Raw genomic sequence first — 19,830 nt, forward strand, 5'->3', positions numbered from 1 at the left:
AGACCTCTGTGGGTTTGTTGCTTTCTGTTGTTGTTTGGGTTTTTTTCATGCAGAGTTGTGGTCCTATAGCATATCTGGGCTTACTAACAGTTGAGTTGCTTACTTGCCTTTTGCAAACGCTTCAAAACTCTAGTCTGCGTACCACAGCTTGCAAGTCATAAGTCTAAGCAAATGTGTCTTCAGCTTTCTTAGAACAGGATACTAAGTCTGGCTCAAATGAGAAGTATGCTGAAGTAGTCATGGTTTACAGTAGCTGTCTTATTTTTTTGTTAAGTTGTTTGTTTTTCCCTAGACCCTGTTCGTGGGTCTCACTTACATCTTTAAAGTTGTCTTCTTCTGTCTGATTTTATTTACTTTTTAATCTGAATCTGAACATATTCTGAACCAGTCTTGATGATCCCCTTTCTGACAAATTTCTTCCACTTCAAAAACTAGCTGGTGTTCCTTTTTTGTTTCAGCTCTGAGTGCATAGCCCTTTAACAGAGGGTGATTTTGTGTGCGAATGTGGTCTTAGACAAAATTTAGTAAACAGTCTGATTCTGGGAATTCTTTTTATTTTGGATACCCCCTTGCACACAAGTGGGAAATTGCAATTCTTGGTTCACACGATAGGGCCACAAATTGTCAAACTTTCAATATTGCTTATGTAATATGGCCAGATTCTGAATTATGGAGATTTTCTGAAGAATGTCAGAACCATTTCATATCATTGCCGTCAGCTTTTTTTCATTACAATTTTGAGCAAATCATTGTCTAGTGGCACTCCAAAAGTTCAAGCTATAGAAATGTATATTATTCTGTAAGTTGCTGATATATCCTCTTTCAAATGCGTCTTTCAGTTCAGTGTAAAAGACATATCAAGAGACATATTTAGTTAAACAAAACGATTGGTGGGAAGTGGGTTGCTGAGAGTGAAGCACTTCTTGGTAGGCAGACATTGAAAAGTTTGCTATAGCTCATCATAGAGACATCTGGGGCAGGGGAGAAAGCCTTTGTGAAACAAACAGATGTTTAGTGCTTCATGAAAAAAAATACGCCTAGTCTTAATTTGTAGCACTAATTAACTGATTTCCATAAAAGGTTAGGCAGAGATGGAGACTTTTTTCCCAGAGGTGCAAATTAAGAGAACCTTCTTATAGTAATAAGTTTTCATGCCTATAAGGAATATAAACTGCTGTTTTTAGAGAAAGAAGCAGGTGCTGTAGGGAGGAATTAAGAAGCCTGCTGGTTGGTTTCTCTGTGATTGGGAGCCACAGTAGTTATCCTTTCTTTTTCTTTTTTCCTTCCTTTCTTCCTTGAGAGAATCTGATTCTGACCACTTCTAGAAATGTATTACTGAGCATTTAATCTTAATGTGGCCCAATTAGAATACCCTCCTTGACCTTATAAATGGATATGGTAAATAGAGTTTAAATCCATGTTTATTACTGATTGCAGAAAGATGGTTCTGCTTCAGCACACTCAAAGCTTCCTCTCAGAAATTTAAAATAAAATTTTTAAAAGGCGTCTTGATGACCACTTTGTATTATTGTATAAAGATATGCATTTCTTCATACACCTCAAATGTCATATAACAATCTGGCTGGTCAGTGGATTTAAATTTAGGCAGTCAGGTGTTTGAAACCTTCCTTTAGATTGTATAAACTCATCTTTTCATTTAAAATTAACTTTAGAACTTAAATATAATTCTAATGTGACTGAATATGTAGACAAATATTCATTCTCCTTGCAAACCTGACAATCTTCTACAAGTTTAATCTTTCTCCTTCCAGCACACTACATGGCCAAAAAAATACACTGAAAGAAATAAGAATACGTATTGTACAGCATTAGTAGTTAGTGATCCTGCATAGCACCTCAACTTCGAAAGCTGTTGAGGAAAGAATTAAGTATGGCCAGTGATTTAGATAATAATTAGCTGTATGCTTTTTTCTTCTTAAAAGTGACTTGACTTGACATTCAAGTTTTCCTTGGTATTGTTCTAGTTATTAGTTCTTTACAGCTGTCATCTTGGTTTGTGAGTGGTAGTCACTTGTCTTCCTTATGTGTTATTTCATTATTTATTTAAGAACTCTTTTTATCATGGGAAAGTAACTGAAACAGGCTCAAATAAGACAATAACATTTCAACCTAAATAAATACAGTGATTGATGGCAGGATAGATTTTCAGTAATTAAATAAAATACAGTGTTTGAAGGTGCAAATTTTACTGAGAAGGCAAAATAATGAGGCCAAAACATAATGTTCAGGACAAAAAGAGTGAACAAATATGGACCTAAAAAGGAGAAAAGGTCAAAAAAAAAAAAAAGTTGGGCAATAATTAAAAGCAAGGAAGGAATTCAAAGCTTGAAGATATTTGAAAAAGTAAATAAATCAAGAAGTGTCACACAAGAAAGAAACCCAAAACTATTGCTTTGAATCCAGTGTGGAACAGCTGACAGATTAAAATTAGTGTATTAGAGAGCCAGGATAATTGAGAAATTATCTTATTTTTATAATTGCTATTGGATACTGAATGTGCAAAGTGCTTCTATTCTTCTGATCTTTCACAAGATCAATAATACCAGTTTTTTTTGGTAAATTTCTTTTCATGTTTCATCTCCAAAGATCTATACATTAATCAGTTTATTCTTGTGGTATCCCTTGGAGAATAGGTAAGTGTCCTATCTTATAGATTGGCAAAGCAATAAAGCCTGTGTCCTTCACGTGTCTTTGGGTAAATGGTCCCTTTGAGATCAATGGGACCTGACTGAACCAGGGAAGTAGGATTTAGGTTTAAGTGTATTCGATAAGCCATCATATAAACCATTGCATAAAATGGAAAGCTCCAATAAGCCCCTGTGTTAATTATTTTGTCAAAGCATTACTTCATATGAGAAGGGAAAAGGGACTGCAGCGTTGCTGGGGGGTGATGGTTCTTGGTTCACTTCCAGTTCCCGGCCTTTGTCACTCTCCTCTGCTCAGTTTTGACTGACTGAACCTGTAACTTGGTATTCTTTTGGGTGACATCCCACTGCAGCAATTGGGACACACCTTGATGTCAGACATGCACATGCTCAATCAAATTACAGGATATGAACCTTGAGTAGTACAAAAAAACCCAAACTTTTTAAAGTTTTAAAAATGACCCATTAGAAATGTGCCTGCCTGTGGTTAATTCCTCACAGAAGTAGCTTCTATATCCTGTAGTAACCTAGTTTTAGGTGTTATTTGATATGTGCTACATTTACTACTTCTTGTTTTGCCTTTGAAATATAAAAACAATGAGTAGAATGTTGGATCAAGACTATTTTGAGGGTTTTTTTTTCAGCAGCTAGCTAGAGCATGGGCCAATTCAAGTTTTTGAAAACGTCTGTAGTAATGCAGCTATCAAAATAACTATTTTATAGACCTATGCTAAGTTTGTCCTCTTTGAAGAAAAGTGAAAGAGAAATGAATCTGTCTGGCTAGAAAAGATCAAAACTGAGAGTGAAAGAAAACTGCTTTTGAGAAAATATCACAGAGAGCAGGGCAAAAATGTCAGAGCCCAGGAATAGTTTGCAATCAGAGCAATCTCAGAAAGCAGGCTTGAGAACATGCAAGCAAGCCCTTGGTGTGGTTTCAGCAGAGCTTTTGTTGAAGTAATAAGAAAATAGAAGAAAAAAAAATTACACAGCTGTGGTATTGCAGATTTCTGATTTACAGTCAGCCTTCTGAACTGCTGTAACCAAAAACCTGTCATGTACCTAGCTTTTCACAAAAGCATGCTGTTCTCTCCCTTGCTATTTATGGACAAAATTGGATGTGACCTCTGATCTGTGTGCTACATGTACTTTATTATCTATGCTTAGCAAAAGTAAGCTCAGAACCCCTCTTGTGCTGTTCCCGAGACATTCTTCTGCAGAATGGACTGTCCCTCTTTTAATTAAATAAAAGCCATTGTAAATTAAGGACTGGTGGATCCCCAGACCTGGTGAATGTTCTTGTAGTGCCTGTAGGGGTTGTGATGAGAATGGCTTCTTACAAGCTGCTTCCCCTGTGTCAGGGCAGTTAGGTGAGAAAACTGAGACCTCCTGGCAGGTGGAAGATGCTTCCTGTACTTTTATATACCCTTGTAAAACCTAGTGACTGAGATGAGCGAACTTTCAGTCAACTGACATGCTACCACTTCTTGGATTTGACGATTTGTCGTTTTAATTCCTCTGATCCTCATCAGGCATATTTCTGTGTTTCCACATTCTTGCCAGGGTTTCATTACATCCCTTTCCCTTTCTCCTAAGGCAAAAACAAAACATTTTTTAAAACTAAGCAGACCCTTGTGCAAGTGTTTATACCTTTTCCCTTAATAATCCCATTTTTCTGTTTTCATGATCAAGGTTGACCCTTTCTGGTGAAAAGTAGCATAATTTAAATACTATTAGGAATGTTTTTTCAAGTAACAGTTCTGCCTGTCTTTAGGAATTCTAAAGATGCTAAGTTGATGACATGTTCTAAATACAGGAGGGAAAACAGTGTTCATTTAATACTTTCTACTGGCATCCCATAAATCATTTAAAATTTTGGAAAAAATAATCCTGATGGGTTTTCTCAGCTTTTCAGTCCTTGTACTACATTGTTGTCATCCTTGCAGTAGTCAGTCTTTTATATGCTTCTGCCTTTTACTTGCTTTAAAAGCAGCAAAGGCATACTTGTCTCTTGTTCTTCTGTAGGTCTGAAAGTTCAAAGATGCATTGCTTAAATAATACATTCAGCACATGTTTCTAGTCCAACAGGTAAGTTGTACAGCCAGTCTGCTCTAATTCCTATGCAGTGCAAGGTAGATAGCTCTCGTGACTAGACTCCTTCTTACCGTCCTCTTTAGTTTGATTAGAGAACAATTACTTCTGTGCTAATACTGAAAATGACTCAGCCTTAGTTATGTGATTGTTTTGCTCCTCCTGTCACAACAACTTAAATAAAAAGTATTGCAAGGAGTGTGTGGTAAGGTTAGAACTGTAAACCAAAGGCAGCAAGAAGGGACTATGCTTTAAAGAAGTGTCTGATTAGCAAGAAGCATCTTCTGTGCTGCAGAAAAGCATAAGAAAAAGGTGGTTTGCTTTTTATTTATACATTGTATTTTTATCAAATACAGTTGGAAATCACTATAATGGTGAGGCACATATGAGATGTAAGTGTGTAGGTTGGGCCTTGAAATCTCTGCCTATGTCTTTAGGAGGGCCTGGAAATCATCTATATCCTAAAGAGAAAGCTAAAGACAATACTGAAAGCAGATTGGGTCAACACCAGCCAATCTCATTGGCTTCTCCCATTGCTGTTTTTCACAAGAGCTGGAAACATACCTGCCTGTGCACATCTTCCAAAGCCTGTTTCTGTCGGGGAGCAGCAGGAGCAGGCTGTCCTGCAAGGCAGGGTGAGCCAGGAGCCGTGGGTGGCAGCAGGGCAGACTAGGACAGAGGCCTCACCCACAGGACCCCACCCCACAACAGACAAAAGAAGTGACCAGGCAGGCCTGGCGGTGGTGACCAGGGTCAGCCAAGAGTGTGGTGATGGCAGTAAAGGCCTTACTGAGGCAGGTCCGAGGACTAGGACAGAGAGTTCCTGGCCCAGCGGGCGGAGGGTACCTGAGCTGAACTTCAAATTAAGTTGAGTGCTACTGTTCCACCAGCCCAAGGGCTTTTGGAATTGTGATGGCTCTTCAGTGGGAGTAAGAAAATACAGATGGTGCAATACCTTGACATCTCTTCCTCCCCACAAACTGGGCAGCTCTGAATGAGCTCCCTCTACTCTGGTGTCTGTCTCTTTCAAATGCAACATAATATGGTGGAAAAGAACCCTTTCTTCTCTCAAATTCATTACTTGGGGGGGGGGTGGTGGGGGGAATGGTGTTGAAAGACATTTAATTTTTATTGTGTGCTCTGTAATGCAAATTTTGTTCCGGTTATAATAGTCTGTGGCCACACAATACTGTAGTTATCTATACAAAACTTGCCCCTCTGGTCCACTAATTTTCAGCCGTTGTCCATGTTTTTCATGCTTGTGGTCTGCCAGAATGAGTGTATAGTCCAGAAAATATGTTACAGTAAATGAATCTCTACATTGTGTAGATTAAACAAGTGATAATGGATAATACATTTATATCATAATTGCTTATCCATAATAAGGAAGGTTAAAACTACATGTATAATGTTCAACTTAATGTAGGATTATTTATTCTAATGGTACTCCCATAAAACATTATTTTAGGATTGTAATCTCTTCCATCCTACTTAGTCACATAGCCCAGCCTTTTTTAATGTTACAAGTATTTAGTGCTAGTTACTGGTGTTACATAAATAATGAATGGTGTTTGTGTGTAGTTTTATGTTTCCTGGTAATCTGTTCTCTCTATTGTGCACCTATTTTCAGTGAATATCAAGTATCTTTACCCTTCCGCTTTCACAGAACGGACTTCAACATTATCATTTCACCTAAAGTATGCAACAGCCAAGCGAGCAGTCGGCTGCATTGCTGCTGTGCGTTGCCATCACCGCAAGTGCTGCTCTGTCTGTAGTGTTTGCATGGCAGGGTTTGGCGGCACGGGGGCTACAGGGTTGGTTTCTGTGAGAAGCCGCTAGAAGCTTCCCCCATGCTCAATAGAGCAGACAGCTCAAAGATGGATCCATCACAGGCCAAGGCCGAGCCCATCAGTGACACTGGCAGCACCTCTGGGATAATAACATGGGTAAGAAGCTGAAAAAGTTGCTGCGCAACAGCTACTGCAGGTGGGAGAGAAGAGTGAGAATGTGTGAGAGAAACAACTCTGCAGACACCAAGGTCAGCGGAGGAGGGCAGGAGGTGCTGCAGGTGCCAGAGCAGAGATTCTCCTACAGCCCGTGGTGCAGACCGTGGTGAGACCGGCTGTCCCCCTGCAGCCCATGGAGGCCCATGGTGGAGCAGATCTCCACCTACAGCCTGTGGAGGACCCCACGTCATAGCAGGTAGACACCTGAAGGAGGCTGTGGCCTCATGGGAAGCCCATGCTGGAGCAGGGTCCTGGCAGGAACTGTGACCACATGGAGAGAGAAGCCCAGGCTGGAGCAGGTTTGCTGTCAGGACTTGTGACCCTATGGGGGATCCAAGCTGAAGCAATCTGTTTCTGAAGGACTGCACCCCGTGGAAGGGACCCATGCTTGAGAAGTCTGTGAGGAACTGCAGCCCACGGGAGGGACTCACATTGGAGAAGTTAATGGAGGACTATCTCCTGTGGGAGGGACCCCACACTGGAGCAGGGGATGAGTGTGAGGAGTTCTGCCCCTGATGAGGAAGGAGCAGCAAGAGACAATGTGTGATGAACTGACCACAACCTGCATTCCCTGTCCCCCTGTGCCATTCAGGGGAATGATGTAGAGAAAATTAGCAGTAAAATTGAGCCTGAAAAGAAGGAAGGGTTGGGAAGAAGACGTGTTTAAGATTTGGTTTTATTTCTAATTATCTGACTCTGATTTGTAATAAATTAATTTTTTCCCCAGTTAAGCCTGGTGTGCTTATGATGCTGGTTGGTGAATGATCTCTCCCTGTCCTGAACTTGACCCACGAGCTTTTTCTTGTATTTTTCTCTCCTCTGTCCAGCTGAGGAAGAGGAGTGATAAAGCAGCTTTGGTGGGAACCTGGTGTCCAGCCAGGGTCAACCCACCACAGCAGCTGTGTAAAAGGTTGCAAGGGCTGAGGTTTAAGCCTTGATTCTGTTGTGTTGGTGTTAATTTTAAAGCACTAACTGAAACAGCAGAGCTGACTGTACAATGTTTGGTCAGTTCTGTCTCTTTGTAGTGCCCAGCTTTACCTTCATATTATAGTAGCATTCGGTGCAATCTTGGAAAATCAGATACTATTAGAAAAAGACCGTGTTTGACAAGGAGGTAGTCAGATGAAAGAAGCACACTGCTACTCATCATAATTTCTGCAGACAGAAAGCAGCCATAGCTTTGCTTTAAATGTTGAGAAGGACTCTTGAATACAATGATGTTGACAAAATTGTTATGAAATGTCCATTGCTAAAATAATTGGTTTAGGTAATCCCTGATTTCATATCTCTTGCCTACAACTTGGACAATATTATTAGTTTTTTGAAATTAGAATTTTCTGTAATCATTTGCACTTGCCTGTCCGTTCCCTGCATTTCAGGTTCTGATTGCTTGCATCCAGGTGGTTTCTATGCAGTATTGTGTAAAACAGCTGATATTCCTGTGTAACTGGAGCCAAGAAAGAAGAACATTATATGTGAAGATGGAGTTTGGTTCCAGGCTGTGTAACATATGGCCTGTTTTGATTTTTTTTTTTTTTTTTTTTGCTTTCCCTCATCCAGGACAGTTGCAAAGACTTATCCTCAGTCTCCTAAAAATGCCAAACAATATCCAGCTTCTCCTGTGAAGCATCGTGCCACTTCTAATCTCAATCAGGAAACTCCTAAAAAGAAAGCAGACAAGGAGAAAGAAAACGTCAGTCATCAGAAGTCCCCGGGAGCTCGCACTGATGAGGCGGGCCAGGCGGCTTCTGAGAAGCACGTGCCTTCTGCAGGGAAGACTGAAAATAACGAAGGTGAGTCTTACTGGAAGAAGATATTGCAAGATATCATGAGTCCCTGAGGCTTTTAAACAGTGATGACTTGTTCTTTTCATGAAGCTGCTCAGTCTTAGGCTTATGAGAATGTGTAAAGGTGCATACTGGAATAATAAATGTAGAGTTTTTGGCAGGCTTACCCATCTATGAAAAACATGTTAATGAGGATGGGAAAATGCTGAAATCCAGGGATGCCCTTAGCTGTCCCATGTTTTATCTGCTGAAAACGCTGAGATATGCTTTTGAAAAACAAAGGTGTTACAGCAGCGTGAACCAGGCCCGTTTCAGTCTCTGTGCTAGTGTGGAAGTGTTGGGCACTTTTTTGTTCCCTGCTTGACTTTCCACCCTTGGTTCTCTTCTCCCAGGGAAGATCACAGCAGGAACAACTGATGCAGAAGAAGCTTCAAAAATTCTAGCTGAAAAAAGACGACAGGCCCGCCTGCAAAAAGAACAAGAAGAAAGGGAGAGGCAGGAAAGAGAAGAACGGGAGAGGTATCTCTATTGGCTTGTGAAAGTTATTAGCTAGTAATTTAACCAGTATCTTTGAAGATGCTTGAAACTGCAGTCGTTTTAGTATCAAGGTGGGAGCTTACATGTGTTAATTTCTTTAAACTCGAACTTATAATTCATTAGTATCTTTTGCAGTCTTTATGACTAGTGAAGTAAGAAAATAATAATTTGTCCTCTTTAAGAAGACAGAATAAACCATTACTCATCCAGACACTTCAGATATGTCCACACTGCAGTGTAGTGGACACTGCAGTGTGGACATACCTGAACTATATTATGTTGTAAAAAAAAAACAAAACCCAAACATTTGAGGCAGTTTTAAATGAGCTAGTTCATGTAGAAGAAACAGTCTTGCAGTAGTCCTGTATGCCTTAAATGGAAAGACTTGTGTCATTCAGCAGATCAAAGTGAAGTTAATCTCTGGGACAGCTCTGTTCCAGGGGGTCAAGCCCTTTAAGAGGGTGGGCACAATGAGTGTTGCTGTGTCTAAGCAGTGAAATTATGGCTCTGTTCTGAGAGCAAGTTTTTAGGTTGTTTTCTACATTGGATGCTGGTTGCAAATGTCAATAAATCATGCCCTTCCTTGAAGCCCGTAATATTAAATCACTAACTCTGCATATCTAAATTCAGATTTGGCTGTTCTTATTGAAAACATGGCAGGAGGGTGGGGTGGAAATCACCAGCACCTGCCAGTTTGACCTAATGGAGCTATTTCCTGAATCCCTGATATGCAAGATAAGAATGACCAGTTGTCAAAGCAGCTCTTGAATGTGGTCACAAGGGAGCATGATGTCCCTGGGTGGCCCAGGGAAACAACATAGGTGGAATTTAGACCCATTCTTTCTAGTATATGACTGTGTTTTGTGGACTTTGTTTGCAGCTACTCGTCCAATCTGTTTGTCTTCAGCTGAAATGAAGGAAAAAAATTACTTGGTTGTTAACAGATAGCACCATTCTGGATGTGAAGTAGAGGGAAAGAGCAGTGGTTTTATTACTGAAACTTACTTTTATTACTGAACCTGTAATTGAAGCAAGAATGGAAATTATAACTTCTATTAAATATTTTAGGCAGTGAAAATAAGATTGGAATAAAAGTTTGGTAGCAACCTGAATTCTGAGCATGTGCTCAAACTCTTTGCCATATCTTGGCTTTTTTACAAAATTGTGCATCGATGCATATATTATCAGATAGTGCGGATTGCATGCCATGCATTCCATAGCATTCATGCTAAAGGTGAAACCTTGAAAACATACTATTGTATTTTTTGCAGGCTCGAAAGAGAAGAACAAAAAAGAAAGGCAGAAGAAGAAAGACTTCGTCTAGAGGAGGAGGCTCGTAAGAAGGAAGAGGAAAGAAAACGTGAAGAAGCAGCAGCTAGGAAAAAGGCAGAAGAGGAAGCCAGGCGAAGAGCTGAGGAAGAACAAATGCTAAAAGAAAAGCAAGAAAAAGAGCTCCAAGCCAAACTTGAGAAACAGGTACCATCTCAAAACACAAATGTGAAACTTTATGTACATATATACATATAAATAAATACTTTATAGCATCTGGTAATCTACCTGAAATAAATAATGTCCTTATCGTATTTTACAAATTTTAATTAGAGAGAAGAAGCTGAAATCAAAGCCCGTGAGGCAGCTGAACAACTTCGTCTTGAAAGGGAACAAATCATGCAGCAAATAGAGCAAGAAAGACTGGAGCGGAAGAAGGTAGATATTTGCGTCTCATTTGAGATAATTGTTACATTTCTTGCTTAAATACATAACCCAGACAGTACCCAGTAGTATGTAGAAATAATAATCTGGGGGGCTTACAGATTGATATTTATGCCTAACTTTAGTATTTGCTACTTGCACGTTAGGGGAGTGCAGACATCAAGATTTATAACAAAGTGGAATTGCCGAAGGCAAGTGACCTTCTGCAAGGCACTGAACAAACACAGAATTAGCCTCTGCCCACAGAGTTAAATGCCTGAGACAAGCAGGGAATGGCAAGCCAAGGCAAACATTGATTGCTGCCCAACCCAGGACATCACAGGCTATTCAGAAACATGAGTGACTTTGTTTTAAAACTTACTCAACAGAAGCCCCATGTCTTTAATTGAGAAAGTGAATGTGATTAACAAACAGGTTTTCTCCCACCTGGCTTGTCTCTGGCTGTGTCATGCAGAGGCAGCAGGGCTGTCTGGCCACTGCCACACAAGGGAATGGCTGGAGCTGCATATTTTAGTAGCTTTATCTGAAGCTCTGTGACAGGAAACAGAGAACAGCAGGAGAGCTGCAGAACCTCTGTCTGGTTATAAAAGGTCGTCTTTCCATATATGTTGTTCCAGTATGTTATTTTTAACTGTTTACCACTGAGCTGGAGGCGTATTGCAGATTAGAGTATGAAACCAAAGTGTCTTTAAATCCCAAATAGTTTCCTTTCACACTAGTGCAAAGACAAAAGATTTGTTGAGAGATTTTTTTTTTAAATTAACAAAGAAGAAAAAAAAGGTATTTTAGAGTATTGCCTTACATATTTCCAGCAAGAATAACTTCATTTATTTACTGTTCTATTCCAAAAAGCCTAACTATTTTTAAAGGAACTATATGGAAATAACTGGAAAAGCAACTAGAAGAAAATAATAGCTGTTGGTTTTAAATAAACATCGTTCCAGAGCTGAGCACAACTCATAACTGCAAACACCCAGTATTAAAATGGTTGTCTCTCAATTGTGTCTACTGAGAAAGCCATGTTCTGTGAGATCTGATACAGGAAAGCCAGCTCCAGGGTGGTTTCTGTCTTTTGTTTTCTTCATTTTTCTTATTCTCTATTTTTCAGGACAGGCAGGGATGAGGTCATGATAGTAGATAGAAGTTTTTCTTTCTATCTTGTTTCTCCTTTATCAGTTTCTTGTATTAAATATTCTGTCTGCCTTCTCATCCTCCAATTTATTTTGATTTCTAGAGAATAGATGAAATAATGAAGAGAACAAGGAGGAGTGAAACACCAGAAATAAAGGTATGAAACGGTGTGTGGTTGCAGGGGGTGTTTTATTACCCATATAGGAATACTAAATTCTAGAGTAGCTCCCTGTTAGGTATACTTAAGTACTCTCTACACCCAAATCTTAGTTGCATTTCAAACCGAGAATGACTGTTGCTGTGTCACAGCTATTTTGCCACTGCTACAGAGATGCAGCTTTATGCAACTTACCTTCCTCCCTATCTAGCAAGGTTACAAGAGCCCATTCCTGGATGTTGGAGCTGTAATGTTTGCTGCTGTGATGTATCTTCTCCTGCTTTATACCAGTGAATTAGTTATTGAGCTTTCCGTATTAAGCCTGCCAGGAATGTAGGATTGAGAACAAGGCAGTTGTGTCCCGCTAGGAAGTGACAGAGAGTCAAGTTTCCACTTCTAAGTTTTCTGCTAAGGAAACTGTTTCTTCTGGTATTTTCAGAGAATGTTTTCTTTTTTGAAGTAAAAGAAAATAAAACAAATCTTATGCCTAAGTAAAAAGGAAAAAAAAAAAATCCTCTCTTGCTGTTGATGATCTTTGACCACCCCGTGGCCCTGGGCAGTCTCACAAGTTTTGAGTCCCATCAGTGCCATGATGTTAGCAGTCCTTTGCCTAATACGGTTGTCTCATTACTTGTTTACAGAAAGAAGAGCCAAAACTGGAGGTACCATCAACTTTGAATGTGGAAAAACAACCAAAGACGCTTGTTCTCAACCAGACAGGTAAAAATTGCCGTATTTTCCTGACCTCTTTTCACAGGTAGTTCTTTTCAGAGTTTTGTAATCTCAGAGCCCTGTGTATTATCACAAGTTCTCTGCTTTCATCTCAAAAAGAACAGCTAAATTTGCATCAGTGACAAATGTTAGAAACTGGAGACTCAGCTTTATTTTGCCACGTAAGCAGAATAAAGTTTCTCCTCCATTTAGTACCTGACATAGCATTTCTGTAAATGAGAAGTTCCAATCTGCCAGTAGGTTTGGTTGCTGCAGTCTACCTTTGAATTTTGTAGACAGAAAATTTTTTGCACACAACCAAATTTGCAAGATTTTTATAACATTGCTCTAAATCTTACATTTAATTTGACTTGACAAAGCATATGTATTTAAAGAACTATTAAAGAAAATATACATATTTTATATACATATTTTATTAAAGCATTTATCTATATTTTGTTTACTTCCCAGGCTAAAGCTTTCAGTACATGAAATAAAAGATAATATATTCTCTTCCTATTTCCTCAAATTTAAAAGATGTAGCATAACAAGCAATTTTAGAGTGGAAAAGAGATTGACAGTATAGTATGATGAGTCATAGATGAAACTGAGTCCTACTGCATTGTCAGTCTTCCTTTCTATTCAATCTGTAATTTAAAAGCGTTTGTAATTTTTTTAAAAACTATTTAAATAAAGAAGTTGCTACTGTCGTAATTTCTAACCTCCTTTTGCAGAGATCAATGGACTGGCAACCTGCCTGAAAAATAAAAGCTTAGAAAGTGCTGCCTCTGTAATCCCTTCCCAAGATGTAGTTGCTAATGGACTAAAGTCAGTTCCAGGACTTATTCAGCTGGAAGCTGTTGATGGGAAATCTAACAGCATGGAAGATTCAGCAGATGAGGTTCAGTCCATGGATGTGAGGTACAGACCGCATCTGCCAATAGAAATCATAGAAGTCATATGTTAGACACACTCAAGAATGTTCTGTTTATTTTTTAATACTTTACTGCTTTACTTCTCACCTACCCCACAACGGTGCAGTCAGATGTCTCCTTACTCCACTCCTGTCAAGATGCAAACTCTTTATTTCAGACATGAGACAACAGGACCCCATCTCACTCTTACATATTTGGCAAGGGGAGGGGAGCTCTGAAATCCTTCTGTAGTCCTTACTTATGGATTCCATACAAGTTTGCCCAAACCTTTCAGATTGTTCTGTGAAAATAGCTACTGTAGATATTGTCAGATGTCACCATTTTTTTTTTAATTTGTGTCAAGACTGCCTAGCTATGATACATGAGCTTTTCTCCCTCCATATAAGCAGAATAAAGAATATCATTAACTTATAATTTTAAGTACTTAACTGGAAAAAGTATATGGAAATGAGTAAATAACTGTGTGTATATTAACTACTGTTGGATTTTGATGGAAGGGCCTGCAGGAAAGAAGGAAGTTGGTAATTTAAGGCTGCTATGAGAAAGCTAGGTCTGAATCTCAAACATGGAATGTTTATACAGTGCTTCCTTATCAGCAAGCCAACTTAACCTCTCACACCATTCCAGTATTTACTGTAAATCCACATAAATATGCAAGAAATGCCCCACTGGGACAGACCAGATGTCCATCTAGGCCATTATTTGGTCTCGGAGAGTATCAGTAAGAAAAACTAGATAGGGAGAGCACCTGAGCCCACCACTTGCTGCAGTCCAAGACCACATAGCAGTGTTACGTTAGGGATGTTAGAGAATGCAACTCTGCCTTGCCCTTAGAAATATCCACTGAGGGACTTGTGGCCCATGAGTTTATCCAACTCCTTTTTCAACCTGTTGATCTGTATTAAACCCAGTTTCTTCTCAGTGTCATTTGGCACCCTCCAGGTTTTGTGTTGTGGGATTTGATGCACAGTAGTTTTGCCCTCAACTTACCTACCACCCTTTCGTGGTTTTAGAAATCTTTGTGAAATCCTTCCTCTCCAAACCGGAATGCACTAGCCTTACTAGTGTCAGCAAAGCATCAGCTGGCTGCAGCACTTCTTAAATTAAATTATAGGACTTTTATGTCTGAAGTATATCATAAGGTCATAAGAAACAACTTTTTATTTAATTTGCAAAGTGTGAGTGCTTTAGGTAAATGTTTGCAGGGTCAGGACAATAATTTGCATGATGCAATAAACAAGTAAGGGAATGGTGCAGGGACTGAAATGATGACTTGGCAGTGAACTACCAGAAATGTGTTTTTTAAGAGATGTGTTGACATCACACAGCTACCACAGACCTTAATCTTTAAGGAATATGGATTAGATATGACATCCTGAACAGGGCAACCTTTTTTTGTTTGGATTGAGACATATTCTAGGTAAAGGTTTGCTTCGGCTGGCCTTAAGATAAATAGTAGTTTTTGGACAGTCAAGAAGATTCATTTGGTTGTTGCTTAATGAAAAGTTACACACTTCTTATTTTGCATTTTTGTTGTTGTTGTATTTTTTTTTTTGTCTTTTATATAGCCCAGTTTCAAAAGAAGAACTTATCTCTATCCCCGAATATTCACCCATGAATGAACTCATGCCCGGTGTTTCTTTGGACCAAAATGGGACAAGTAATGCCAAGGCTCTTGAAGATCTCTTGGATTTCACAGGCCAAGCTACCTACTCCAAGATGTCCAGTGACACCATTAGCCTAGATGACTGTAACAAAAACCTGATTGAGGGATTTAACAGTCCAGGACAGGAAAATACACTTAATTCTATCTGTTGACAACCTTGCTTTTCAGCAGAACAGATAAAGGTACAGTATTGTGATAAACATCTTAGATATGATAAATTGTTGTGATTATCGATGAGCTTCCCAGAAAAATATCAGAGTTGTAAACAGCATATGTGGAGAGAAGTAGAAAGCTGGTCCCCTAGACATTTAAATTTATCCTAATCCTAATCCTTCATATTTGCAGCTCTGTGTAAATCAGCATCCTATGTGCACTGAGCATATATAATAGAGACTGGAAGTATCTAGTAAATGGAAGCATTTCCTTGATCCATTCCAAATACAGTGACCAGAGTTGCTTTTTTTTCTTCAATGCAATACCTTTCTTTTAAGTCTTTGTAGCCCATTTGCATGAAGGAAACAGTTAAAAGCGGGGCAGCCTAGAAAATGGTAGTTATTATTGCTGCTTATTCTTTGCTGCCGCTGTAAATACTTGCAGCACAGTGTAGAATCACTTATCCTGGAATGTCTGCAAACAATATGAAAAAAGCATAGTAGGCTTTAGTGACAGTTTCAAAGCACAGTCGATTTTTTTGGAAGAGTGTATTCTAAATGACAAAACTGAGGTCATGTAAGTTGCATAGCTGACTTAATATTCTTCTCTCTCTCTTTTTGATTGACAGAGGTAGCAATTTGTGGAGGATATATATCCCTGCGATGCTACTGGCAGTAAAATATGAGCTTGTCACTTGAAAAAGCTTCTGCAGTCGTTGAACACTGGATTTCAAATAATCAGAGCTGAATATAACTTTGTCTTCCTGAGGAATATGTTGAATAGCTGGCTGCTTTTGGCAGAAGCCAGTGATCTAGAGCCTCAATGGGTTTAGGGAAGACTGAGTGTGCATTAGAATTTGAGCTTTAGCTGCTAATAAGGCACTTATTTCTTCTTTTAATTTAAAATTCATCTCAACACTTCACTGTGATTTTTACTTGTGTGTTCTATTTTCAAACGTTTCTTCCTTAAACTTTATCATACACCTATTTAGACATCTTTTTCTTGTAAATAATGATGAGGTTTGCCCACAGTGCATTGAAATGAAATAATATTCTGTACTCTAGTTTTGTGCCTATCTTTTTTTGTCTTTAATAAGCAGTTATTGGCAACTTTTATGCAGGTGTATAATTCAAAACTATAGCTGAAGAGTCTTGAAAAATACACAGCTGCTGGAATCCGAAGAGCCTTCTTACTGCCTGTGGAGTGTGGGAGTTATCCCGTTAGGGTTATGTTGACACTTTCAGTCACTCGTGGCACTTACTGGTTAATATTAATTAGTCCAGGAGCGACTATCAATTATGTGTTTGAAACCATACTTGTGTAACACCTGTAAACAAAGTTGGCAAAATGCCTAGTATAATCCCTTAATATATATATAGTATAGCTGTAGTAGATCCGAGTGAGCGGTCAGGGGTGAGATAACACATTAATCATGGAAGATGCAGACACTTGATTAATAATACCAGCAGGCTTTCTATCACGTGAAAGAGAAGTATTTGGGCTTCCTATAGGCTCAACGCAACAAGATCCTAGTCCTCAGCAAAACAACGTGCCAACGTTGCAGCAGAAATACAAAGGCCGGGGCACCCATGGGGAGCGCTGCTGCCCCCCTCAACAGGCTGTGAGCATCTGTATGGAAAACCTCACATCAGGATGTGTAATGTCTAGACTCGTTATGTGCCATACGGTGTTAACTTCTGTTGATGAACGATGATAACTTTATGCGAAATCATGTTCTGCTTTGAGGACACATTTGTCCAGTTCCTTATAAGAAGAAACCATAAATACAACTCTCTTTGGAAACTTACACAAAAGAAGTGAAAACTTGGGGTGGGGGGTTGGCTTCTTTCTTTTTTTAAATTGTTCTTCTTTTTCACATTTAAAGGGAGTTCACAGCGTAGCTTGAGCTCAGTTGTAGCCCCGTTCTTGTGCTTTTTAAAGCCAGCAATGGGAAAGTAACTGATGACACTATGCGCAATGTATAAAGAAATCATACCTACAGCAATCCAGCTCTATTTATGTTAGTGTACTTCAGAAAAATACTTTCTTTTGACTGTGCAGTAAGCTGTAGCATGGTACTGTGTCTTCCAAAGTAGTCCTTCATCTATTTCTTAAATAATAAACAAACAAAACCAGCTTGTTTTGCTGTGCTACGTTGTGTTTGACAAATGTCACATTATATTTTATTATGGTGTCATTGTACAACCTGTAGATTTCTGTATTTGCATGACATGTATAGCATGTATAAAGGTGAAATACATTTTCATTTATGAATCTAACTTGCTTCTTAGCCTTCTTTTGCTCCCAGCAAAAATGTGACTAATTTAAAAATGCATGTATGTTAATGTGTTTCTGAGGTGTTTTCTGAAGGGCAGGGTATAATACTGAATGAAGGAGTGCTTGTCAGAGCCTCAAAATATTTCACCATTGTTCCTTTGCCATATACTAATTTGCTTTCTGAGGTCTTGCAAATATACAGAAGACATGAAGACCGGTGGCAGAAGAGCCTTAAGGTGAGGGGCTTCCAAACTGGCAGCCACGGTGCTAGTGACAGCAAACAAGTCAGTTTGCAGCCCCCGCTTCTGCTCTCTGGGATACCACTTGGCAAAGAAAACAAGGAAGAGAAAACGTGGGAGCCATGGCTGGTAGACACTGGTCTGCTGAGTGTGCAAAGGCTGTTCTGTAAGGGGACCTGTAACATAAATGCTGAACTACTGCTCCAGCTACATGCACGTAGTGCTGCTTAGAAAGTGTCCAGCCTGGAGCTGCTGTTAGTTCTCTAGTGAAACACTGGGGGAAAAGGTTCTATAAATTTAACTGTAGAAAAGCAAAATCAGAACTTCAATCGAAAATTAAAAATGCGAGAACCTACTTTTATTATGAAGTTTATTAATACATTCAGTCATTCATGTGATCTGTCCACTCAATTATTTATGAAGATTAAAGGAAGCACGATAAGGTTAAATCCCTTCTACTTTTGCTTTTGATGATGTAACTTCTTCATACCAATATTAGTGTTTGCTGCTGTGCTTCAAGTCAGTGCAATGAGCTTTACTTTTCATTTGTCAGTGGTCTTGAAACTGTGGTGAAGGATCACTACTGATTCACACAAGTCCTTGGTAGAGCTTTTCTGCTGTAAAGCACTTGAGAATTGAGCTGTGAGAAGCAGTAAGGAGAAAAAAAAACAGTAGAGTGGTGATCCTTGAATGGATTTTTATAAATGGATGAATGGATTCTTTTTTTCAGATTACTTTTATAAGTGACCTCCAAACAGGATTGTACACACCAGGAAGAATCAGGCACTGCTACTGTCCTTTCCCAGATTTATTTTCAATAACTGGTATAACTATTAGTAAGTTTCTAATACATAAATACATAGCACATGTGAGGTAATTGGGCATCACGCTATAGTTCTCTGATTACGTTTGGAACTTTCTGTGGTGTTGCCCTGGGAGATGACACCCAAAGCTTGTTCGAGGCCCCAGCCAAAGCCCTGAGCAGACCTCCAGGCTCTCCAGCAAGTTCATTTCAAAACAAAAAGGCATCAGTGAGGGGCGGATCTGGACCCCCAGGCTGCATTTTCATCTAGTGATTAAGGGTGAGAAGGGGGTGAAATCATCCTCTCTCTTATAATTGTACAAATTATGTGTGTGAGAAAGCAACAGAAATAGCACAGGCTGCTACTCCAGCTGGCGGGACAGGGAATCCTCCCTCTGCCGCCTCTCAAAGAGAGCAGCACCTCTCCTCACTTCCCACCCCACCGCAGTCCCAGAGACAGCTGGGGTGCCCCTGCCACCACCCCACTTGTAATCCAGGCATGGGCAGTGTGGCACTGTAGCTCCTGCTGCTGCACAACACCATGTGCCCGGGCTAGCACAGTGACCTTCAGCATCAGACACAGCCGGTCAGGGGAACCCCAGGGTCCCAGGACACCTCTGGGGCTTCAGCGCTGCAAGGCAGGCTGCAAGCCCTGGTAGGACAGGTTTAAACCGTGGTCCCTTCCCCATATTTACATGTACACAATTTAATACTCAAGAGCTGAAGGCTATTTACTCTGTGAGGTCTGCAGCTGCTTTGCTCCAAGCCATGGCCCATGTCCTGCACACAAAGGAATCCGTGGGGATACACTGATCCTTCTCCTTCTTTAGTGGCCAGTGGGACTTCTTCCTTACTCCTGCTCCCTTCTTCCCTCTGCAAGAACCATGGGGAGACTGAAAAACTGTCTTTGCTCTCTTTTTAAAACATTACTGTTCAAGCTCTTGGTTGCCTCCAGAAATAAC

The 19,830-nt window shown here is 39.7% G+C and overlaps 1 protein-coding gene across 19 annotated transcripts in view; it reads left to right on the forward strand.

The window, feature by feature from the left end:
* The window catches only part of MAP7D2 (MAP7 domain containing 2), an 89,927-nt gene extending 72,098 nt beyond the window's left edge, over nucleotides 1-17,829 (forward strand). For all 19 annotated transcript variants that reach the window (XM_065071646.1, XM_065071610.1, XM_065071617.1 and 16 more), the window contains 9 exons: nucleotides 8,321-8,553; nucleotides 8,940-9,066; nucleotides 10,356-10,560; nucleotides 10,687-10,791; nucleotides 12,032-12,085; nucleotides 12,727-12,805; nucleotides 13,531-13,717; nucleotides 15,300-15,579; nucleotides 16,179-17,829. In XM_065071646.1, coding sequence (XP_064927718.1) covers nucleotides 8,321-8,553; nucleotides 8,940-9,066; nucleotides 10,356-10,560; nucleotides 10,687-10,791; nucleotides 12,032-12,085; nucleotides 12,727-12,805; nucleotides 13,531-13,717; nucleotides 15,300-15,549 — 1,240 coding nt within the window. In that variant the 3' untranslated portion in view covers nucleotides 15,550-15,579; nucleotides 16,179-17,829. The remainder of the gene's footprint in view (nucleotides 1-8,320; nucleotides 8,554-8,939; nucleotides 9,067-10,355; nucleotides 10,561-10,686; nucleotides 10,792-12,031; nucleotides 12,086-12,726; nucleotides 12,806-13,530; nucleotides 13,718-15,299; nucleotides 15,580-16,178) is intronic.
* Nucleotides 17,830-19,830: the final 2,001 nt, after the last annotated feature.

This window comes from Columba livia, chromosome 1, assembly GCF_036013475.1.
Source record: "Columba livia isolate bColLiv1 breed racing homer chromosome 1, bColLiv1.pat.W.v2, whole genome shotgun sequence".
Taxonomy (NCBI): Eukaryota; Metazoa; Chordata; class Aves; order Columbiformes; family Columbidae; genus Columba; species Columba livia.